Genomic DNA, 25,170 nt, shown 5'->3' with positions numbered 1-25,170 from the left:
CCTTCCATGCTCCATTTAGAAAATGCACGGGCTGTGGTAGTAAACTACCACTGTCTGACGGGCACAATCTCTGTCTTCACTGTTTAGGAGAGAGACATATTGTGGGGTCTTGTAGCTATTTTGTCAGGCTTTTTCAAAGCAGACGAGGAGACAGATAAGATTAAAAGCCATTTTTGGCAAAGGACTTTAGAGCCTGTAGACAACCGAGGAGGTGTGATGTCGTCGTCACCTACTGTGCCTCAGTCGGGCATTACTGCTCTGCTAATTGCCCAAACTTCAAATTTATCTCCTAGCCAAGTGGAGGGGCAATTGGAGGAGCCTTTAACACCAGGGTGAACTCTTACCGTTGTGGTAATATGTAACTGCTGTATCCTCTTTTTCCTCTACAGTTGATGGTCTTTCCTTGTTTTCTCATCCTATAGTTAAACAGCTTTTAAAAGGATTAAATAATCTTACACCAGCAGCTCAACCTATTATACCAACATGGGATATTTTGGTTGCATTTAAAGCCCTTTCTTCAAAGCCTTTTGAGCCTATGGCTCAATTACTCTCATGGAAAGTGGCCTTTTTAGTGGCAATCACGTTGGCTAGGCAAGACAGTGAATTGTGTGCCCTTAGGGTGGATCCTCCGTATTTGGCTTTCCATAGTAATAATACTCAGGCCAGATATATCTCTTTTGCCCAAAGTGGTTACTCCATTTCATTTGAACCAAGACATAGCATTGCCTGCATTCTTTCTGTCCCTAACATCGCAGTTAGATCAGACTCTCCATACTTTGGATGTGAGAAGGGCTTTGGCTTTCTATAAGGAGAGATCAGAACCTTATTGAAAATCACAACTGTTTTAACAAAGGGTTTGCTATCCCAGATGTATGCAAAGCAGCTACACGGTCCACGCTGTCAACATTTGTGCAACATTATCGACTGGATGTTCGGTCCAGAACAGATGCGTCTTTTGGAAGAACAGTACCGTCATCGATTCTGAATTAAGACACCTACCCTCCTCCGGTAAGTGAGCTTGCTAATCGCCCATAGGTGCGATGCACAGAGACCACGAAGAAGAAAGACAGGTTGCTTACCTGTAACTGTAGATCTTCAAGTGGTCATCTGTGCAATCACACAACCCCCCGCCCCCTCTTTGGTGTCAGTGATATGTTCTTGATGCTAAAGGTGAAGTTTTCTTCCTTTTCTCTTCGGTACCGAGAGGACTATGGCAGTCTTCAAGGACTGAGATAAACGCGGGGACTGTTGAGACATGTGCAGTGAGCATTGGGAGTGGGGTTCCCGCGTACAACACCTTTTTTTCTAGCTGTAGAAGTTTCCCGAGCATGGTCATGACCACTCAAAGAACTACAGTTACAGGTAAGCAACCCGTCTTTTTTCAGCTTCAATTCCTCCCATCTGCACTATGGGAGCAAGAAGCCTGGCCCACCTCCCTGTTTGGAGGCAATGTGTCAGTGGCCATCAGTTGCTGGGGCAGCAGCGGGGGAAGGGCTGTTGCCTTTACACAGCTCTACCTCTGGGCTTCACAGAACCATCTGGCTGGTCAGTATGGACTCTTTGGTCTCAACCAGCAGGGCGCTTCTTATGTTCTCATTACAGAGGTAGTGGAATGCAAGCCTCTTTGAACTCTCCAGAGCACTATATCAATGTGTCTGATTCTCATGGCTCATTCTCCTTTGGAGCTACATGAACTCTGTTTCATTTCTCACTGCTTCCAGGTGCTTCCAGACGGAAGGCTCCTAGTGCTACCAATGAAGAGGCATTGTGCAGCTGCTCTGTCTTTCTTCTTTAACAGATTTTATTTTTCTGTTAAGAAAAATGCTGGAATAAGTGATAGGAAAACATGGGAGGGTTACAAGTGGAAGATGGTGTCATCTGGATACACAGGCAGTCTGTAAGACAGGGCGATTGCACAATAAAAGCCTCATTTGGAAGAACGCTGAGTCAGGAGTAGGCAACTTTGGTGCTCTCCAGATGTTTTGGACTACAACTCGCAGACATCCCATTGAGTATGGCCATAGCTACCCTCCCCTGTCCTAAGTTGACACTATTGCACACGGTACCGCATTACTGGTCTGACATCTTATATCTTTTTTATCAGGGCAGGAGTACCTAATGCAGCAGTACTGCTAGGAAGAGATAGCCTTGAAAGTACAGACTGCAGTTATTATTAATAGGTAAGTAAAATAAAAATCAAGTTCCTGTGTTTACACATCCATAATCCCAGTCTTAAGCACTGTTTCAGGAATGAAAGCCCATCTAAAGTTATACATATGAAGATATAAAGCTGCCTTATAGTAGGGTGACAGGACTCCTGTATCTTTACCAGTTGTATTGAAAAGGGAATTTCTGCAGGTGTCATTTGTATATATGGAGAACCTAGTGAAATTCCCTCTTCATCACAACAGTTAAAGCTGCAGGAGCTATACTAGAGTGACCATTTTCAAAGAGGGCAGGGCACCTGCAGCTTTAACTGTTGTGATGAAGAGGGAATTTCACCAGGTTCTCCATATATACAAATGACACCTGCAGAAATTCCCTTTTCAATACAACTGGTAAAGATACAGGAGCCCTGTCCTCCTTTTCATATGGTCACCCTACCTTATAGCAAATCGGACTACTGGGCGATCATATTTATGTTTATTGGCAGTGGCTCTCCAAGCTCTGGCAGAGGTCCTTCCCAGCACTACTACCCAAAATCATATAGCCAGAGATGACAGGGATTGAACTGGGGATCTTGTGTTCTCAGCTATAAGCCCTACACTTCTCTGCAAACATTAAACAATCTTCTTCAGGCATATTTATGCTATGTACTACAACAACCACTTTGCAAATGTATAAGAAACAATGGATTGGATTATGGGAGTAGAGGAGGAGGAATGGATAAACACAGCCAATGCTTCACGTGCCAAGTAGGTTTTTTTGTGAGAGGTTTCTTTTGTTGCTGTTGAACAGATGTTTTAGATCAGTAACACAATAACTGTTGAGAATTGTCGATTGAATCAAGTTATTTTTACCATTCAAATTACTTTTTCTCACTGAGAGAACAAGCTACCTGTTCGTAAAATTGTTTAACTGAAAGTTTGCACAATTACGCCATCTGTTTTCAGGAATCAAAGAACCAGAAGAGATGGAAGACAAAGTTACTTTTCCCTACTGAGACGCTGGAGAGTTTGATATAGGGAATTTGAACAGCTTGCACCAGACTATTCTGGCATCGTGAAGTCTTGTATCTTTGTACATTTCCCAATCACATCTTTTAGAAAAATGAACGCTAAACCATGTTTCTAAGATGAGGACGGAGAAAAATACCGCTTTGTATTTGCATAGCAGTTTTTCTTTAAGTACATCAGATTTCACTTTTGTCAATTGTACAACAATCCAGTAAGTTAGGCCTATTCTTATTCTCACATTATTGTGTGTGGGAACTGGGAAACAATTGAGACCCAGCATTTTGCTTAAGGCCACAGCTGAGCTGAGATATGAACTGGGGCCATCTAGCCTACATCTACTATGGCAGGGCTTAGACAACACATATCAGCTTAATTTATCTATTCTAGTTTTCACAACAACAAAATTTAACTGTTCAGAACTTTAAAAATGTGAGGTTTAAGCACACGAATAACTCTCCACAATGCCCTATATCAGGGGTACACAACTTTTTCAGCCCTGAGGATCACATCCAATATTAGTTTGGGGGGGGGGGGGTGTTTGCAGATGCACGGGGTGCAGGGATGGGGAGGTTTACACCTCTCCTCCCTCCGTGATGAATTCTAGGGATCTTTCGGGGGTGGGGGTGGAGGGGGAGATAAAATCCTCTCCTATTCCCCAGCAATCTCCACTGATCACTGGGGGTTAGGAGAGGCTTTCATCTCCCAACTCCTAGAGATCTCCGTTGAGATTACTGTTTCTTTGCAGCTACTAGTAGTGGAAAAACAGCAATCTCAAAGGCAGGATCACTGGGGGGGTTGGGAGATGCCAGGGCACCTGAGAGGCGCACCTATAGCCTTGCGGTGGGGCTGCATACAGCCCATGGGCTGTGGACTGTGCACCTATCTGAAGCATTTCATGAGAATCCTAGAAAGAACAGAGACACAGAAGCAAGACTAAGGATCTCCTAATCAACAGCTGGGGTAGCATTATTAGGGAACTTAAGGATGAAGTATTACCAGCTCTTACCTCAGAGCTCCCTGTGTGCGTCTATGCATGTGAGTTCGTATTTTTGTTGCTGCTTTTGTTCAGCTTTGTACTGAGAAAAGCAGGTTTAAATATAGATTCTGGAGAGTGAACATGTTGTTTGTTCTGAATTATTAAACGAGTATTTAGAAGCTCATAGGGGTATAAAGCTATTCCTTTTGATAGCGTTTAGCTCATCCTGTTCTCTCCAGTACTGGCAATGCATTATGAAAGTAGATACACACACTTCTGTGGCATGATCTTAACACATGGAGATGGAGGGCTTCAACAGTAAAAACAGGATTCAAACCCTCATTCACTTGCTGTAGCCAGTGACGAACATACATGTCTGAGGTGACCCCATCTACCAGCACCTCTTTGTGGCCAGGTGCCAAGGTCCTCCCACCATCCTAACACAGCCAGGACCTTTTTACCAGAGATGCTCGGAGTTGAACCTGTACACATATTCCATGCTCTCAGCTCATATTCTCCCTTGGGGATGTTTCCCACACAGTGCCCAACCAGCAACGTAGGGAACTGCGGAACAATGTGGCCTAAAAACATCAGACTCGCCTTGTTGGATCAGATCAAAGGCTCATCCAGTCCAGGCTTCCACAACCTGTGTCCATCCAGATATTTTCAACTGCAACTCCCTTCAGCTCCAGCCAACATGAGCAATGATCAGGGATGATGATAAAAAAAATAGCTAGAGAGGGCCAGGCTGAGAATAGGTGATCTATTCCAACATCTCGTTTCCAGCCATGGCCAGTGATTACTTCCAAGAAGCCCTAGTCAAGGCACAGAAGTAATGCCCTTCCTATGTCTGTCATCAGCATCCAGTATTCAGACGTACACCGCAACTGAACATGGAGGCTTAACTTCCATGAATTTGCCTAATCCTTTTTAAAGCCATTTAAGCTGCTGTCACATCTTGTAATGGGAAGTTAAGTGTACTGTGTAAAGAAGCACTCCCTTTCACCTAGCCCAAATATACTGTCAGTCAAATTTGTTGTGTGTGAGTGACATACACACACACACCATCACACACACACACCGTGGCAAGGCAAGCAAATGATAAATTTGCATTAGCTTTCTGCAGCTACATCTCTCTTCTCAAGACATTAAGACTTCGGGCACCTGGGAAATGCCTCTCGTTCCTCAACTAACGTGAAGGAAGGCCTCTATTCTTCCAATCTAGCCAGGACTTGCAGAGATAAACGGAGAAAGGCATTTCGATAGACAAGGAAGCAGTTGACATGGCTTTCTTTTAAAAAATACAGGCAGTTTGAAAGGACAAGTATTTGGGCACTAATTTCACAAGCCACTGAAGAGCGCGGTTATGTTAAACGCCGTGCAAAAATGTCCAGACACTACCCCTCCTGGGTCCATCCTTGAAATCTGTATTCCCACACTTCCGCAAAGAGTTGACAGAGATGATTTGTTCCCTGCACTTGGCACAGCTACGCAAACACCTGGCCCAGCTCTCGTTCCAGTTTTCCCCCATCAGAGGAAAGGGAGTTATTTAAATGCACATTTGTATGGCTGACAGTCAGAAAGTTATGAGTGCAGACACATGTAGACATTATTCAAAGCACCTTTAGAAGGGGAGGGGGAGAAACCAAATCAAAGAGCAACTACGCATTACTCAATGAATGGCAATAAAGCTACGCTCTGGGAAATGGCTGAAGGTTTCGTCCATTAATTCCTGCACTGAGATGTCTATCTAAGCAACTGTTGCTGTAAACAGTCTCCTTCCTACTCATCTTGTTGAACTGTAAGACTGATTCTCTCAGACAGTGCTTATGTCCAGGCATATCTTGCAGAATACTCGATGATCCATTTGAGCACTGAATCTGACTTCCATATCTGAATTTTTGGGGGGACAGAGGTAGGAACTAGGTTACCATTACCAATCTTAGAAACATAAGCTTGTCTCAAGCAGACAACATTGGAAGCTAATGTCCTCTGTTAACATGGCCAATGTGGGCAAGCCCATGTACACTTGCGCTCCGTCCCCACCTCACCATGTGCAAATAGGCACTATTACCAACATCCTAGATTGATGAAAACAAATCACAATCTTCTCCAGTTAACAGGGTACCATATGCTATCTTCTCCAGTGACTCAACAGGGTGGAAACCCCCTTTCTTACAACATACCTCCATCACAGAGTACCGCTGCAGGCATAAAACAACTCCAAGCAGTAAGAACGATGCTATTTACTATTCCATAAGTGCTCAAAGCAGTTTACATACACTACACTTTAACAACATATACATGCACTGTATGTGTGTTGACATGTTATTTATCTACTTCATCTGTATCCCACCTGTTCTCCACGGAGCATGAAGCAGCTTACACTGAGTGTTACCATATCATCTTGAAGAAGATTAAACTGACAGACGGACTGGTCCCAGATCAACCTGTGAGCTTTACAGCCGAGTAATCACTGGAACCGAGGTCTCCCTGATCCAACGCCAATGCACTAACCCCAACGATCACTAGCTTTCCAAGAGGTTACCAAAAGCACTATCATGGAGTTAATCACACTACATTAAACTCTCTACAGCTCCTAAACTCTCTTTCTCTCTCTCTTTCTCTCTCTCTCTCTCTCTATATATATATATATTCCTTAAAATTCCAAGCAACATTACCATAATTTTGAGACAAAGAATAGATTTGGAGAAGTTTGTGTTGTGGGAGGGTGCACTTTCCTCCGCATTGTGTAGCATCTGGGGAAATCTAGGCACTATTCCAATACATCTGTGCTGACTTCCCAAATTTATGAATCACATCTAATTGTATCCTCCATCGAAGCCTCACTTCCCATTTTTACTCTGAAAAGTCCACTCAAGCGGTACATTCTAAAGTTTGTTTTAAGATCCTTCTTGCTGGCATTATACATGGTCAGTGATCTTCATTGCTGCATGAGTTACTTTCAATCATTGCCTTCCTGCTATAATCAGTTGCACACACTTTCAGAACTGAAAAACAATCTATAGATTTGAACAGAGATGTTCACTTTAGTTGCTATTAAGACCTAGCTTTGCTCTCCCAAGTCTGCAAACTATACACACACACACACACACACACACACACAAATATACATAAATACAGACAGACAGTACAAAATCTAGTATCAAATAAAGCTCTTACATGTCAAAGGGCCAGCACAGTTGTATTAGCTCAAGGATACAGAGAGATTCAAGTTACTACTGGTTTTTATGTATTTTAAAAAGGAAAGCCTCCATTGTATTGTCTGCAGGCCTCTGTATGACCTAAAATCTTTCACACAAGGCACAGTTCTAACTTGTGGTTGGTTCATCACTTGATGAAAATATCGTGGCATATTTGCCAGGGCCATCATAGAACCAGCAACAAATATGAACATTTCATGTTGTTGCCTCTCATCATTTTAAATGCAGATATGGGTTCACGCATTCAGCTGTGAGGCAAGTGTAAATACATTGTAAGAAAAATCAGGGTTTGTACATGGAATGCGTGAGCCAATCTGCAAAAAAAAGGGCTTCTTCCATTGCCATCTTAAGAATAAAATTAACTGCCCACTGTTTATCTGCTTTCCTTCATTTTTATTTATGTATTATTATTAAAACATTTGGCCTGAGGAATTCTGTAGAAACTCGTATTCACACACATACAGAGAACCTTAGCAGGTCCATGTTCAGAGGCAGTAAATGCCTTGCTTGTAAAGCTTCCTAGCGGCACCTGGCTAGCATTATTTTAAAAAGAATCCTGAATTAAAAGGACATTTGGCCTGATCCAGCACGCCTGTTCTTAGTTAAAGGTATAACTCTACTGTCCATGTCTGAGTTTTATTCGAATAGATGTACACATCTACCTGTTTATTTATATACCTTGTTAGTTGATACATATTACAAACAAATCCCGCCTTTTCACCTCAACCCTCCAAAATGTTTTGTCCATCAAATAAAGCAAGATTGCAAAACAAGAGCCAGAGGCCTAAAAGCTCATTGGCCAGGTTTATTCATTTCAAGTATTTTTATTCTGCTCTTCAGCAAAATAGCTCGGAGAGGCTTACAGATACCCCAATAAAATACCTAAGACAGCCCTTCCCCTCAGACTTACAGTCATGGCATAAAAGGAAAAGTATGGGGAGGGAGGAAGGGGAAAAAAGCAAATTCAGGCACCAGTTCCTACAATCACAAGGTTAAGGGCATCAATTATCATTTCTTTGATATCTTCCATTATGACACACACACACTCAAAATATTTTTCTTCATCGTTTGTGGGGGGAGAAAGGAGGAGTATTACCTAGACGTCTCCTAGACTTGTCTGCCAAATTCAACTTAATGACTCTGTTCAGATGACACAATAAGCCACAGTGGTTATTAAGCTAAACATTATGGCTTAGTGTGTTGTGTGAACCATGACTTAGCGTGTCATGTGAACCGTTCCTAACCATGGTGGCTACATAACCATGGTTTGCACACACTTATTAACCATTTCCTGCAAAAGGCTTAGAGGCCTAACCATGGCTTAGTGTATTGTCTAATCAGGCCCATTATTTCCAGCTGAACATCCTGCTATGTGGAGATTGCCATTCATAAATAACTGGAAGTTATCACTTAGACCTCACTTTCTGGTGCAAACAAATCCAGTAATGAATGCTACACTGAGAGAAAATAAAAGCCATTCTGATTCAGAGCCAAACATGCCATTTGTGTGCTACATCAACAGTAGTGTGAGAACACGACAGACAGGAAGTTGCTGTATAATGAGGTAGCAGAAAGGCGCTTAAAGTGCTACAGGGAAGCATTTTAATTTTGAAAAAAGGCCTCATTTGCAGCTCAGTGATAGGGGAGGAGTATGAGCAACGACTTCATTCCTGGAAAATAAACCTACATTTATTCCTGCTCTTAAAATTAATGCTTTAGTAGAAAAACAAAAGCAACCACCGCACCCCACGAACTAAATTCCTTTCCTGAAAGCTATTCTTCTCTTAAAATGACAAACACTGAGTTTGCTTTCCCAACCCCCACATTTTGCATGCTCACACCCTGGTATGAAAACTTCATGAAACAACTTATCTCTCAGCATTCAACGGAAAACATCAGCAATTTGCAAAGCAGCATTTTCTAGCAATTAATAATTTAGTTATACTAGTTCCCCATCACCTGGACATGTTTGCCCATATTCATTTTCAGGAAGTATTTTTGGAGAGATGAAGTGAGTCCCATATAAAACTACGTTTTTATTGCAACAATGCTATGTATTATCAAAGTCAGTTGCTTTTCAGTAATGCTAATCATGACGTTATTGTGATAAAAATGTAGTTTTTCTCTTAAGATTTATCCTAGGTCACACATATATACTACAAATGTAATGCCCTGCTTCAGTCGGGTTGAATTTGATTTAAATTTGTAGTTACTAGACAGGCTCACAAGACTATTATGACTTCTTTTCTTTCTTCTTCTTTTTTTACTTACCTCTTTAACATGGGTGTGAAAAGAGACAGACATGTCCAGCAGGATCTTCCGTTGTTCTACACGCCTAACAAAATCTTGTATCCGGTCTTCCAACTGATGGGCTGCTTGATAAATCTCTTCAGGGTCGCACTCTCCTGTCTGTGCCAGCTGCTCAGCTGCTTCTAGCAACTTGTCTGCATTGGTATATGTATTCTACATGGAAAAACAGAAGGGAATCACTGCAAAGGCAAATTTCTGCAAAGGTTTAAGATGTACCATCACCCCACTATACACCCCTAAGATGAATTTCCAAAGCAGATATCTGATCCATTGAAGTTTGTCATTTTATCCTCATATTCACATTGCTAACTTTGTTCAGTCCTTCTAAATTCTTACAGTTTCACCCACCACAAGGCACAACAGATTAAGAACTTCACAGTATTATGGGAGAATGAAAGGCAGGATATGTGAAATAACATGAGAACTTGTTGTGTTATTCAAGTTGCTGTTGCTTTCTTCGTCCCTTTTGGCTCAGAAAAAGAAAATCAACTGCTCTCAGTTTTTGTCAATAACTGTAGAACAATTTTTAGTTTACTGAATTGGAAGCTGTTTTGCAACCATCAAAACAATTGCACCGCTTGGCTACAAAATAGCCTGGTTCAGACAACACGCTAAACCATGCTGCTTAACTGTTTAAGCAGCATGGTTTAACATGTTGTCTGAACCAGGCCAATGTCATAAAGGGATGAGAAGCTACCATGTCCAGGAAGGACACTGTAGTAATTCAAATCTGAATAAGGGTAACAGGACTCTTTTCTGGCAGACACCTTTTACCTTTCGGATGTCTGTTTTTTCTATAACAAAGGTGGACAGATGATAGATTGTGGTCCACTGGTAGCTCACCTAGTGCCCGCTGGTTGCTAGGATCCTTGCAAAGAATCCTGGATTACATACATAGACTTTGGTCCAATACAACCACAAACACACTTCTGAAGCAAGAAAGCACGCTCAGGATCACTGAATACAGATAATTTATTCCTAAGGGGACTTTAATATGTCATCTTGTTTTATAAATGTAAAGCACGCTGGTGGGTCCCGAAGGGACTGTAACAAAACAAAACAAAACCATAGACAATGCAAGATGGGACAGTTTACCAATGCTCTAGATTAACTAGTATTTCCACAGAATTTTTATATCTGAGTATTAGAAAGAGCTAGGATCTATAGTATTGTTTAAAAAATACAATACAGTTTTTATAAGGAAAAAAGAACTAAGCTCACCTGCATGAGCTGCTAGTTTTTATTTATGAAAACTTATTTATAAAGCTACTTATATTAATATTAGTTATAAAATACAAGAATGAATTATCAGTCCTCTAACTAAAAGAAATCTCAGGAACAGGTTTCTGCTCTTGCAGCTTGAAATATTAAAACTGGTGGAGTTTAGGCTTCCTGCACACTTAGCAATTAATGATGCAGTTGGCCAAAATAACTGATCAAATGACGAGCTGAACTAATACAAAGTGTCTATATAGGTAGCAAAGTTCCATCAGAATTAAGTTTCATTTGCAGCTGATTATTTTCTAAAAATATGCTTGTTTTATCAGGTGGTATAAATAGACAGAAACACTTCATTATTTAATGCAGAAACCAAACTACATCCATCTTCAAAGGATGGGTCACAACCTAACTTAAAGTGGCTCAAACTACACCAACTGGGCCATAACAATCTAGGAAGAGGCTGGGGAAGGAAAGGGGGATATAGAAAAGACTGACACATTACCAAGAAGAGATCAATCTAGTAAAGATAAAATACCAGGTTTAAAAACTGAAGTCAGTTCTACAGTGCAAGTTGGAGCTAAAAGAGAGCTAGGCCTGGAAAGGATTAAGGCCTCTCCATATCACTGTGGTTTTCAAGTTCATACACTTAGGCCTTAGCTAGACCTAAGGTTTATCCCGGGATCATCCCGGCGTCATCCCTGTTCATGTAAATGACACACAGGAGATCCCGGAAGCGGGCAGGGACGACCCTGGGACAAACCTTAGGTCTAGCTAAGGCCTGAGAGAACCTTTCCACATCGCCTTGTCTGTGGGAGAGCGCCTGAATTTTTGCCAGAGGACACCAATGCATGTCCCAGAGCTCCTGGAATGCGTCCATAACATTATGCCGGGGCTGGGGAGGGGAGAGACCTCTCCACTTGGCAGCACTGGCCCTACAGGAGCAGGCGGGTAAGTAGCCAGTTGCCTGGGAGGAAAGTCTTCTCTGGCTCAAATTTTAATAAAAAAAACCCAAAAGGAGGAGAGCATCCAAGTCCTCAAATCTATATATATAAAATGCTTAGGTATGTTTCCATAAAGGCTTCAGCTGATACAGGTTGCTAAGCAACAGTAACGTGTAACGTCAGCTGATACAGGTTGCTAAGCCCCTTGCCTGACTCCTCCGGGCTTTCCAAGGTAATCCTACCCCCCTTTCTGCCTCTTCGCTCCCCCCCCCGAAGGGGGCACCGCCATGGTCCGGAACATGAGCGAAGCACGGCCGGGGCCCTTGGTGGCCAGGTGGGAGGCCACTCGCCTGCTGTGAGCCCAGGCCCTGGCCTAATCTCATGCGAGCTGGGCGTGCGGCCCAAGGCTGACAGGAACCCCGGGGAGAGGGGGACACCTGCTTCCCCTCCTCCCAACCTCCCTGCCCCCCAGGTCTGTCAGACGGCGCTGTATCGGCGGCCTCCAATCAGCCCCCACCCCCACAATGATATTTAATTAATAAACTTTAAGATATGCTACAATGGCATATGTTGCGCCAGGTACAGCTACTATTAAACAGATAGGCCTTCGAAAGAACTCTGTGTGTGTATGTGCCCCCTTGTATTTTGAGAAAGAACCACAAGTTGCCGAGATTCATATTATGAACCAAGGAATTACACATTTAAGACACATTGCTACTGGGAGACATCTATCTGGTCTCATCTCAGAAGCAAACTAACTGATCATAGTTCTTTGCATGGTATATTAATTATGTCAGCCAAAATTCCAAACCACTCCATTTTTACACCAGGTTCGTAGAGACGAATTTCACAAACTAAGTCTCAACAGTCTAAGGCATGTTGTGGACAACAAGTCCCAGAATCCCTGACTATTGGCCATGCTGGCAGAGGCTTATGGGAGGAGGAGTCTAAAATGTCTGGAGGGTGCCAGGTTGCTTCCCCACTGGTCTAACATGATGCCAAGGATGTATTTTACCTGTGCCACTTCTTCAAAGTCTTCATGGCGTTTCTGCAGTGCTCTGGCTCGATGTAAGGATTTCCCAACGCCCGTGTGTTTGCTAAGGAAAGCTTCTCCGTGGTTTTCAATCCAGTCCAGCACCTGCAAGAAAACATCAGCATGAAAGAAACCTGATTGTTTGCTTATGATGTGCATTAAATGGCATCTCCTAACGCTGTAACACAGAGGATAGACAAATGTAAGTCATAGGTTATTACTAGAGATCTACCAGACTGATTTTGCTCATTTTTTGTTTTAAATTGAAGCTTGAGCAGTAGACATGTAGAAAATTTTGAAACTTCAATGAAATTCAAAGCTTGAGCTTTGGGCAGATCAGAAAGGGAGAAGGGAGAGGGATGAGGCAAAGGAGAGGTTAGTGTGTATGCCCCACACTCTGCATGTAATGCAACGTGTGGCACAGTGTGTGCATGCATGTGTAATAATGCTTCCTCCTATGACATCTTAGAGTGTTGGGCCAATAAAAAGACAGGCACAGAATGTTGGGAAAGAGGCTGAAGAAAAGTTAGTTGGCGATAGTCAGAGGAAGAGAGGCTGAAGAGAAAGAGCTGAAAGGACACCAGAGGGAGAAGAAAGAGAACAATCTTACATTACGTGTTTTCAACCTCAAACTTCAAGAAATAGTAAATGATCTTTTTTTAAAAAAAAAAACTCTTTTGTTCATTTGTCTTTGTTTTCACCTTTGCCGTTTTATTTGTAGTACATTTCACAATGTACTTTTCACAATTTCCGCCTGGCGCCTACACTGCACTCCTTTCGTCGCCAGCTGAAGATCTTTTTATTCTCTCAGTATTTTAACACTTAATTTTAACTTAAATTTAAATTTTACTGTTTTAACTCTGTATTTTAATTTTATATCAATTTTGCTGCGTGGTTCTTATCCTGGTTGTGCTTTTTATACTGTATTTTGTATTTGTGCTTTTAACCTGTTGGTTGTTTTATTACGGTTTTAATTTTTGTGAACAGCCCAGAGAGCTTCAGCTATTGGGCGGTATAAAAATGTAATAAATAAATAAATAAATAAATAAATTTTAAAAGTGTAAAGTTGTTCAACTTGCAAAGCAAACTGGCAACCATATTTTTATCCAATCACTCTCAGACTATTGATGGTGCTATATAAATAAATAAATAAATAAATAATAATAATAATAATAATAATAATAATAATAATAATAATAATACACACACACACCCATGGCCACATAGGATTTCCACTAGTTTATTTAGATTTCTTCTCCACTGTACCTAAAAGATCAGAATACCCAAAATGATATCTATAACCAAATCCAAAGAATAGACAAAACAAAGAAAGCCTAGCCATTATTAAAACGTCCATTTTATGTGCCATAGGACATAAACAGCAACCACATAAAGGCCACATTAAAATGCTCCCCTCTTGGTGGTTGTCTTCACAAGACCAGTTGCTCATCAGCCATATTTGTGGCAATTCCCCTGGACAACGTTTGCAATGGCATGAAGGAAGTTCCCAAGTGTATATATTCAGTTAATACGCAAGAGCAGCTGGCCGTGTGGTGACTGCCACTGACAGGGGAGCGATTTAATGTGGCAGCTGTCTCATGTGCACTGGACCTCAAACAGCCAAGTCTCCAAGAAGAGAGAGGCTTCCTGGAGGGTTGCAGGCTTCCTGGAGGGTTTGATTGCTTGATCTTGCAGATCAAGCAATCAAACTATCTCCCATGGTTCTGAGCGTTAGTTGTGTGGCTTGTGAACATAAGAACCATCCTGCTGAAATCAGAGTGAAGTCCATCTAGTCCAGTAGTCAGTCAGTCAGTCAGTCTCTCGCTCGCTCGCTCTCACACACACACTGGACAGCAATGTATTTTGGGGAGTCTGGCAAGTAAGGCATGAACGCAATGGCCCTTTGCCAATGTTCTCTCCTGCAACATTCTCTGGTATTCACAACAAGACTGCCTCTGAATATGGAGGCTCCATTTACACTGATCATCCCTAACTGCCAGTAAGAGACCCATCCTTCATTAATTTGTCTAATCCCCCTTTAAGCCATCGGCCATCAGCCATGTTTTACGGCAGCCAATTTGGGAGATTAATGTTGTGCCATGTGAAGTAGCACTCCCTTTTATCTGTCCTGAATAAACACCGCAAAATTAAGCAAAAACAGTGGCTTCCCAACTTTGTTTGGGGGAAACTTGGATTTCTTGAAAAGTGGATCAGGGAACCCTGAACAAGAAGATCAGCAATGGGAGACATATTTGTACTGAAATCCCCTCCATTCCTAATCCCCTTTTATGATGCGCTGAGTGTTATTCGAGATACATGCACATCTCACAGAGAGCAATGGTGAGGCCTGACAGGCCTAGCCCCAACCCTACGTGAGCTGAGTGTGCATGCTAGAAAATTCCCAAGAACCCTCCGCAAAAGGCAGAGACTCCATTGGCCTGCCTGCAAAGGCTCCTTGGCTGACAAGTTCATGCAGAAAGGGATCCCTGTGTAAATCTTCTCTTGGCCTGAGAAGCCACTTCTCCACACTTAAGCATCAAATGCAGGATTGTAATTGTACCATTGAGCTAGAACTCTGCTTTCAATTCACATTACGGTCCAACGTTTTTACTAATCAGGATCTACTCAGCGACTAAACATTTAGGGATCTGAAGCCAACATACACATCGCTATCCTATTGCAATTAAGGAAGTAACAAAAGCAAGATGTTCCCTATTCCAAAAATTCTCTACAGATGCATCATGCTGGCAAGTGCTAGTGCAACTGAAGAACCCTTCCTTAAAAGTGAAGTTTAATTCAAGCCTGTCCAAGTAATATTTTCAGGAATTGCATGCCATCTACAAGCCAACTTCCACCCCGGAGTCCAGAAACACAGAGAAGTCTCATTCATCAGACGTTCTGCTTCTGCTTATATTAGTCAGAGATATTATGCGGCCTTCAGGCAAAGGTTCATTCTACAGATTCTTCCCCGGTCGTCTCAAACAAGAGCCTGAAGCACCAGCCAGAAATGCTCACAGAAAATGGGAACTCCACTGCTTGGTGTAAAATGAAGAATTAAGAGGTGTTTTTTAAAAAAATATCTTCAAACATTCTAGTTTTGGATGATGCCTCAAAGAGGCCAGTGCAGGTGTGAAACACACCTGATCTCTTTATCATGGTTATCAGGAGTGGATAGAAGCATCATCATGTGGTCCTTTCCTTCAGGCAGAAGTTCTCAGTGGCTTTTCATCATGATTAAGGCTTCTATTGGCACTGACTTTAACCCTGCCCCCCCTCCAACCCTGCAACGAGAATTCAGTAACCAACCAACATTGTTAAGAATTTGGGAGCATGTCTGCCAGCACTGGGCCAAAATTCTTCCATCTAAGTATTCCCTGTTGCTTCAAAATAGCCAGATGTAGATTTTATGAGCAAATCCTTGCTGTGAGCGTTACTTGCTTCACAGATATTGAAACAAACATTTGGTTTCCCCGACCACGTTAGGTCAGGGAAACCTTGCCCAACATAACGCGGAGCCAAATTACATCATAAACTTAGGGAATGGACAGTAAAAAAAAAAAAAAAGGGGGGGGAGAAAACATTATAAAACTAATCTGCTTAATCACATGCAATTTAAAGTTGAAGTGCTTTTTGTGTATTACTCCATTTTTGTTCTAATGCATTTGGTTAGGAATAAAAAGACAGACATTTTTGAAAACAAGGAAAAGACAGAGTGCTTGAAAGCTAGATTTGCAAGAACCCCTGGCACTGCTCCTACATGTAACATGTTATTAGGCTGCCTTAAAAATTGTATTTGGCACTGATAGCCTTTCCTTCTTACCTGTTGGTTGCCTCACTAATTACTTACTAACACACACACACACACACACACACACACTTCATATACAGCCAATGAGGGCTGGAGACTGATGGTAAAAGACATGAAAGGCAGGATATAAATGTAATAATAAATGCATAAATAATATAAATATATATATATATATAGAGAGAGAGAGAGAGAGAGAGAGAGAGAGAGAGAGAGAGAGAGAGAGAGAGAGAGAGAGAAACGGCTTTATACTGATTGTAACCACAGTTCTGACTATTTTGATTAGCAACTCTAAAGTTCTCAGGCAGAGCGCTTTCCCAATCCTCCTACCTGAGATCCTGTATATCCAGGGAAGACAGCAAAGAGAAAGAGAAATGTCTCTAACATACCTCCCCACCAACACTTCAACTCTCTTAAAAACAATCATGCCTCTAGCTCAGGTATATTCCAAGGAAATGCTTATCTAAGAGGCTGGCAAATTGAACTTCATTTTCTTTCATCCTTACATTTTGGAAGAACCTAAGTTGAGAAATAGATTTAACTCAGACATTACACCAAACCACAGTTTGAGCAAACCATAGTTTACAAGTCAAACAATGGTGTGAGCTTTGAAAGGTACAGGAAAGTTCAACATTCTTAGCTGCTCATCTGCTTTCATTTCCCATCCACACACTAGTCTCTAGGGTCAGGGCCTTCAGAGGCAAAACAACAACCCTAATTATAGTTTCAATTAAAATATCACACCAAACCAAGGTTTGCAAACCTATTTCAAACCACGGTTTCCAATTCCATAGTTTGCAAATGGAAACTTAACACTGAATAAAACATAGCCTTCCTTAATAATAATTCGGTGTGAAGTCTGAATTGGGCTTTGTGTATAAGAACATGGAAGAGTACAGAGACTTATTCTAGTCATGATCGTATTTTCTTGTCTGTCCCAATAAGATTTCATCTCATTGGTCCTCCAGTAAAGGAGTGAGATGTTACCTCTGCTTCCTGGAATATGTGCAGCAAACTATTGGTGCCCTTCACACACAGTAGTCTCGGAGCTACTTTAGCAAGGTGTAGAGATGTAAAATTTCCAGAAATTTTGAAGCCATGGAAAAAACCCGTTTCCACCCCCTCCCCAATTATTTTCGGAGGAATTTTTTGGATTTTTTTTTTTAAATGCAATATTAGCACTTTTTACAGATTGAAAGTCACTTTGTTACTTTAGGAACATAAAATGTAATATGTACAAGTTGGTTTGGTATAAAAATTATCACATCTGGTATATTAAAAGTACAGTGTATTCAAGTAATTATTACACACTGAATTTACTTTTACTTTTTTGGGTAACAAACGGAGCTACAAGCTCCTGAACTGTAAGGAACCTATTTGGTTTTGCCAGTTTATGAGAAGCAAGCAAAAAATTTTTTAAAAAAGAACAATAGAAGAAACCATCAACACTAGTAACAAAGAAAATTATTCATATCTCCGCCACTCCTCCAGAGTGTGAAGCAGACATAAAGTACCCATTTCCATAAAAAGAGCTGAGGAAAAAAAGGGGTCGGACACCAGAATATGCATGAAATTTAATCAGACTCATTTTCTGAGCTATAGCTATCACTATCAGTTTCAGTCTCTGCTTCAATGGCAGTGCCCCCTAGAGACAGAAATGCAACTGGCTCTTGCATTTGAGAGTTGTAGTCTCCGTTTGCAACCCAGGACTTGCTTGTCCTCAGCGCACAGAAATTGTAATAATCTGATAGTGTACATAGTTTTTAGAATCCTTTGGAGAAGTAAATATATTAACACATTGTCTTAAACATTTTATTCATCATGCTAAAATAAACATTCCATAATCCATTTTTCCTTCATTTTTTTTTAAAAAAATCATTTTTTCGGGGGGGGGGAAATAAAGGCTTCAGGGGAAAAAAAATCTTTCTGATTTTGGGTTGTTGTTTTACCCAGGCCTTCACATCTCTAGTAAGGTGCATTATGAGAATACCACAATGATGTGGGTGATAACACGGAACTATTACTAAAATGTAATCAACAAGAAAAGACAACCAAAGTGGCCAAAATGTATCTGTGAGAGGAGAGAATACAGTGCTATCTATGACAGGTCTTAACCGTCTTTGTCTTACCAGTTATTAAAATAAACAGGATGCATCATCAATGGAAGCATTATACTAATCTACAAAAGTTTAATTTTTTTTTGGCAATCTCTCTCTCTCTCTCTCTCTTTGGAAAACTGATCAAATTAATGCTTTTAGCACATCCCACCCATCCCCAATCCAGTGGGGATGAGATGAACAAGACTTTAATCCAGTTGTCATTGCATGCACAAACCTCAGGCTTGCACACTCTCCCACATCCTCCACATGTAAAGGGAAGAGAAGAGAAACTTTTGATCACAGTTTGCAACAAACAACAGCTTCCTGCCTTGTCTAATTATGGTAACCCTGGCATTTATGTAAACCATAGCGAGTTCACAAGCTCAGTTCCTCCTTTTCTTCATTTCAGGGTTGAGATGGTAACAAAAAAATGGCAAAGCATTACACAGATGATACTTTTGCCCAAACAGCGGCAGGAACAACCAAATCATTCCAGGTGTCTGCATCCTCAGGAGGTCAATTTCTGATAGACTCAAAACCATCCTAATTCATCAGATAGTCACGGGTGCGGAAAGAGGCAGTTGCTGCCTTCAATAAACTGAGCAAGTCACATAAAATGATAGCAGTGCCACATTCAAAACTACAAAAAGCTACTAGTCAAGGAAGATCTGCATCAAGGGCTTCTGATACAAACTAGAAATCTGTGGAAGGCACACTGTTTAGTGAGGGAATGAAAAAAAGGAGGCACTTTGGATCAATATGCCAGTTTAGCCATTGTTAAAATTGCCAGAGCCTACACAGCGCCTTCTATTAAGCTTGGGAAGTCGGTACCCACAGGGATCTCTAAAGCTGCCTGATAAACATGAGGAATGTATGTGCCTCTCCTCCTCACACTACCACCGAGGGCCCTGGGCACCATTCACTTTCTCTAAAGAGGCTGGCAGCTTCTGAATGATTGGCTGGTGGGCAGGATGCACTGGCTGCATTTAGAGGTAACAAAAAGTTAGAATTGCTGAGAATTCTGGCTTCTCGTTCGTGAGCAGTGCACTCATTTATGCTGCCCAAATGTCCCCCACTTGGCTCCTACCTGTAGCAGGAATGGCTAAAATAAGCAGAAACGAACGAGGAAGGAAAAGCATCCCATTACATCCAAACATGGACCCTGGTCTGTTGCTCTTCTGGCAAGGCAGGAACTGGAAACCAACTTCAAAGTCTCGCTTCCGACTCTGGTTAGTTAGGAGAGTGACTTTCCCAGATTGGATGTAATTTTTGCTTACTCGTATGTTTCTGGTTTGTTTAGCTCAGGCCTCCCCAACTCACTGCCCTCCAGATGTTTTGGACTTCAACTCCCATCAACCCTAGTAGCCCACATGGCCAATGATTAGGAATGCTCAGAGTTGGGCACCAGGTTAGGGAAGGCTGGTTTGGCTGCTGAAAGGAGCCAAGCAGGGGCAGTTTGGCAGTGTGTGCCAGCATGATGTTCAGGAACAATAAGCCAGAATTCTCAGCAATTCTAGCTTACGATTGTTACATCTGAACACGGCAGATGTAATCTTTTCAAAGTGCTGTGTCTTCCTTTGTCAGGCCAGCTCTGGCTTCTGATGATCTTTTGTTTACTTACCAGTCAAATTTGTCAACTATGCCATTTCCCTACTTTTGCCATTAACTCATGCTGAGGGGCTAGTTACTCCCAAAACTAACAGTTGCTTGGAGGGCGGGTCATTCCTCCCTCATCCAAGCTAGGGATCTCTGACTAGGCTTTTTGCTGTCACCAGATCCTGGCTTACAATCAACAGTCACTTTGCTTAATGCTGTAGCTCAATCCTTCATTAGTTCTCTCCCTTTCCAAATTTCTAGCCAACATTTTCTTACTTGCAGTAATGGTTTTCTATATATGTACTGCAGAGAAACAAAAACAGACAAATTCATCCATCCACCTACTGAGCTGCAGTCAAGTCTTCCCTTCTCAACTTGAAATTTAACTCTCTTTTTTTGGCCTTGGTTTGCTCTTTGAACAAAGCAACGTCAATAATTGCTTTAATCTTGTCAAGTGGTACCTGGATGATTGAAAAGGGATCAAAGTTCACTGGCTGTGATCCTTCCTTTGCCTTAATTTCTGCTCATTTTCTTAGTAAAAGTCAATGTATACAAAGAAAATGGGGTAGAACTGGCTTTTTCAAAAGGCTTTGCATGCATCTGCAATACTCTAGCCCCTAACACTAGAAGCTATGAACTAACCTGTTGTACATCCTGTTGAAAGACACACAGCTGAAGCCGTTGATGTAGGCGGACCTTTCGATGCTGCCAGATGTTCTCCAGCTGCCTCTGGTGATGCAGTACTTCGTGAATAAAATCTAGGACATGGTGCACTGCCTTGGAGTAGTTAGCTGAAGCGGTTAGAGAGTCTGAACTTCCAGGAGTCAACGGTCGTTGCAGTTTGTCAAGTAGTGACTTTCCATCTTGGCTCACCTGTTTGGCAAAATAAGAATTTAGGTGCTTTCTCACAGGCTACTTAATTCCAGTGTGTGCCATTTGAACTTCGCTTTTCCATCGCCGACCATAAACACCTGATACTTCTACCCCAAGCATAGGAAAGCATGTTCGTGCTTATTATGGATGAAATCTGAAGAGCAGTGTCTCTGCAAGGAGGAAATGCAGATTTCCCCTTTCAGCCACACAGTCACCCTCACCACAATAAATACTATTTCTAGAGAATCTCCTAAGCTGCAAGGCTTGTGGTGTGTGGGTGTGTATCAGGATTGGGCCAAGGCTCCTTGGTTGGTTTGCAGACTCTGATTCAGATTTGAAGATGAAGCTAGAAGAAGCCCATCAGAGACAGGAAGTGGAGGAGGAAATTCACCAAGACTCTTTAGCAGTCAGAACCTTCTCAGGGCTTATCAAGCAGGAGGGCCAGGCACAGAGACAGTCTCCCCCCCACATCCCCATAGAAACCCAGTCTCTGTCAGAAGGGGAGGGATCAGAATTAACAGATGCCAGAGCCTGTGACCAAGTTAAGTGGGTGGAGCTGAGAGGAGGTGGGAGGTGTCTCACCAGATTGGCTTCCTGTCAGAGATTGGTCAGGAGAATCCTCCCTGAAGAAAGGAGCCCAAAAAAGCTGGCTGAGCACGGCAGGATAGGCAACTGCCCTGCTTTCAGTAGTTCTCGTAATGAAAGCGTGATTTAGCTAATTAGGCCCAGAACAGCTCCCAGCCTTCATGGTTGGGTCAGGTGTGAAGAAGTGCTATTAACTGAATAAAAGTTTGTGGACTGCACAGTGAGTCTCTGTTGCCTCACTTCTCAGTAGGAGAGCTTGGAATATCTGAACTGCATGATCTTTTCAGTCCAGGCTTATAAAAGCCAGCACCATTAAAAACCTAGAACCGTTCAAATGCAACAGCTTTGTCCCTTGATTTGCGTTGCTTAATATTATTTTAAACATGAACATTTTAGATGCTCTTCTGCATGGACTACACAGTATGGCTATTAACCTGCAATATTCATCTCACAAAATATTTCATAGATGCCTTTCAACAAGTTTTTCAAATTTTCAGGGGATAATTAATATTTGATCTCTGGATACAGCGGGACAATGAGTAGCAGTAGGTGGATACAGTGGAATAGTTAGTTCTAATTACTCACTACATTATATTCACATCTGAGAAATAAAAGGTGGCTTAGATGCAGCACTGGACTGTTGTGGAAAAGTGCCATCATTGCCAATAAATTTATCCATCCAGCTATTAGCTGTTGTTTGATAGTTACACTTTAGGCGAAATATAACAATCATATCAATGTGTTCCAGCTGTCATGGTATCACTGAAGATTAACACTAAAATGTAAGGCCCAAAAAAGATCTCCAGATGGTCAGATGCCTCTGGCTAGCTGCAGTAGTTATTATTCTGACAGAACTACCACCTGCAACTTCCTTGTTCCTCTCTGGTGCTGCAAAAAGATCCTTCATGTGCACTAGAATGTGACCATCCAAAAGACTAACCAAAACATTGCTACGGTCAGAAGGAGTCTTCTGACCAGAGAAGCTGTAAGGCCTTCTGTGTGAATTAGGCCCAAGACATACTCGGTGATGACTGCCAAACATCAGGGTTTCCTCTTCCTGAATTGTGAAGTAGCCAAGGAATCGAATCTGCTCTAAACTGATTTGACTGGAAAGTTTTATCAGCATCTAGCTTGAATGAACTGAATGAATATTGCTTAAAAGTCCAGTCTTATCAGGCCAGGTGCTTTTACTGGCTTAGCCTGTAGAAGGGCCATAAGATTTTAGTAAACCTGGTTACTTTGCCCATCTATCTTCAAAGAACAGCCAAACATCAAGCATGACAGTGGTAGCAGCAGTAATTTTTCACTCAGTAATCAATCCAATGCTTGAGTGAACACATCTTTCCATTACAATTTATTCAAGTTTATTGAACAAGAGGAAAGAATGTGGTTCCCTTCATCTTCATAGTTCCTTTTTATATGTATAGAAACGGAGCTCTAATTTCTTTCCCACTTCATATCAATGAAAGTAATTGACTATGTATGATGACCATACAAGCTTGTCTTCCTCCCCTTTGAAGCATATTCGAGCTGGCCAAATAAAGAGTTTTCTCAACAAGATATATTGCCACTCCTTGAGAGTTTATTTTTTAAGTAAGAAAAAAAATCCATTCATATTAATATTACTAAAAGAACCAAATCAAAGAACTGCTTTATACTGAGAGAAAATATACAAAACGTTGCTGGATTATACCACTTAAAATTAGATAGAGGATCAAATATTTGAATGCTCACACACATTTTTTAAAAAAGACATTAACATTTAGAAACAAATTATAAGAGGAATATTTGTAGCATAGACTTCTCCCATATACATAAGAGGAACCATCCAAGCATTATAAATCCCACCTTCAGACGGGATACAGTCCATCAACAGGCACATCACGTGGGTTGCTGATGACAAGTTGTACCCACATGTTGTGAATTGTATTTTGCTGTATAAAATGGGGATGTGCATAACTGCATTAAAAAAAAATCATGTACGTGTGTTTCTTTTGAAATGCTTACTTTGACAGCTATTTTCCCCACACCTTCTTCCAAAGTAGGAAGAGTATGGCAATTGTAAGTGTGGCCCACGTTTGCAACATGGCAGTGCCCTCTTCTGCCATACATGCTGGTCAGCAATTAACTTGCATTAGGGCCGTTGGCGATGTCCATTCACTTACTCCCACGCAAGCACATTCTTAAGGCTGGGCCTTGATCAGCCTCCAGAACTTGGCTCCAGGACAACAAGAACAGCTGCATAGTTTGTGTAAGGTAGGCTTTCCCAACCTGGTGCCCTCCAGATGCTTTGGACTTCAATCCCCATCAGCCTCACCATGAGAATTACTATGAAGATTTAGAAAGAGGGAGCTTGAAGTCGGTGGAGGGCAGGGGAGAGAAGAATGCAAAGAATGCTCCAGAGACAGGAGTTGGAGAAGAAATAGCACAGGCTAAAAAATGTCCTACGTGTGCTATGAACAGGTACAGCAAATGATACATCTCTTAGCTGGGAAGGCAACCCGGGTAAAACCTAAGTGCATATATTACCTCAACAGAATACAATGACGATTATAGCTTGCATGTTTTATCGACAGTCAATGCATCTAACAAATACAGCTTCCTCCACTCCACAAGGAATTGTGAAATAAAACCAATATTTGATATGAGAAACTAATCAAATATAAAATCAATACCAGCATTTTAAAAAATAAATAAAACAATGTATGAAGTCAAACTAATTAATGAGATTAGGGTATGTAGCTGTGTGTGCCTAGTCATTGGGCTTTTCCATATAGAGGCAAACATAGCTTTACAGTAAGTGGATGCTCAACAGGGAACTGCAATCAAACACAGTTCCCTGGCAAGTGAATCTGCAAGACACATATTTGCAAATCAGATACTTTAGGTGTACGCTGAAAACATTGTGCTTATGATGAGGTGGACTGTCACCACAAAAGTTTACACCCTAATAAATATGTTATTCTTTAAGGTGTTACAGGACTGTATTGTTTTTGCTTAAAAGTGAGATATACATTACGGTTAAACGCTACAAACAATCCACTTAAAAACAGGGAAAATAATTATGCCTACCTCTGAATAGGCCAGAGTAATATGCTCATATATCCCTTGGTGATGGTGGATGGCATCTTCCAAATCCTGTAGTTCTGAGGGAAGCTCTACCTCGCCACAGGCCTTACACCAGGAATCCACGTTACTCATATACTAGAAGGAAAGAAATGTCCAGTTATTCACAACCAAGCATACATTAAGAGACAGCATTAAGTTTCGCTGGGCAAATAAGGCTGATCAAAGAGTAAGCCAGTACTTTTGAAGGCAATCTTTTTATCCA

General features: G+C 41.5%; 1 protein-coding gene across 8 annotated transcripts in view; it reads right to left on the bottom strand.

The window, feature by feature from the left end:
* TRIO (trio Rho guanine nucleotide exchange factor) overlaps nt 1–25,170 on the bottom strand; it is a 274,794-nt gene that overhangs the window by 151,184 nt on the left and 98,440 nt on the right. For all 8 annotated transcript variants that reach the window (XM_063130237.1, XM_063130241.1, XM_063130244.1 and 5 more), the window contains exons 8-11: nt 24,912–25,043; nt 21,024–21,254; nt 12,864–12,986; nt 9,648–9,839 (exon numbers count right to left, since the gene is read on the bottom strand). In XM_063130237.1, the coding sequence (XP_062986307.1) occupies nt 9,648–9,839; nt 12,864–12,986; nt 21,024–21,254; nt 24,912–25,043 (678 nt within the window). The remainder of the gene's footprint in view (nt 1–9,647; nt 9,840–12,863; nt 12,987–21,023; nt 21,255–24,911; nt 25,044–25,170) is intronic.

Source organism: Elgaria multicarinata, chromosome 7 (genome assembly GCF_023053635.1).
Source record: "Elgaria multicarinata webbii isolate HBS135686 ecotype San Diego chromosome 7, rElgMul1.1.pri, whole genome shotgun sequence".
Classification (NCBI taxonomy): domain Eukaryota; kingdom Metazoa; phylum Chordata; class Lepidosauria; order Squamata; family Anguidae; genus Elgaria; species Elgaria multicarinata.
This window is presented reverse-complemented; position numbering and strand designations above follow the sequence as displayed.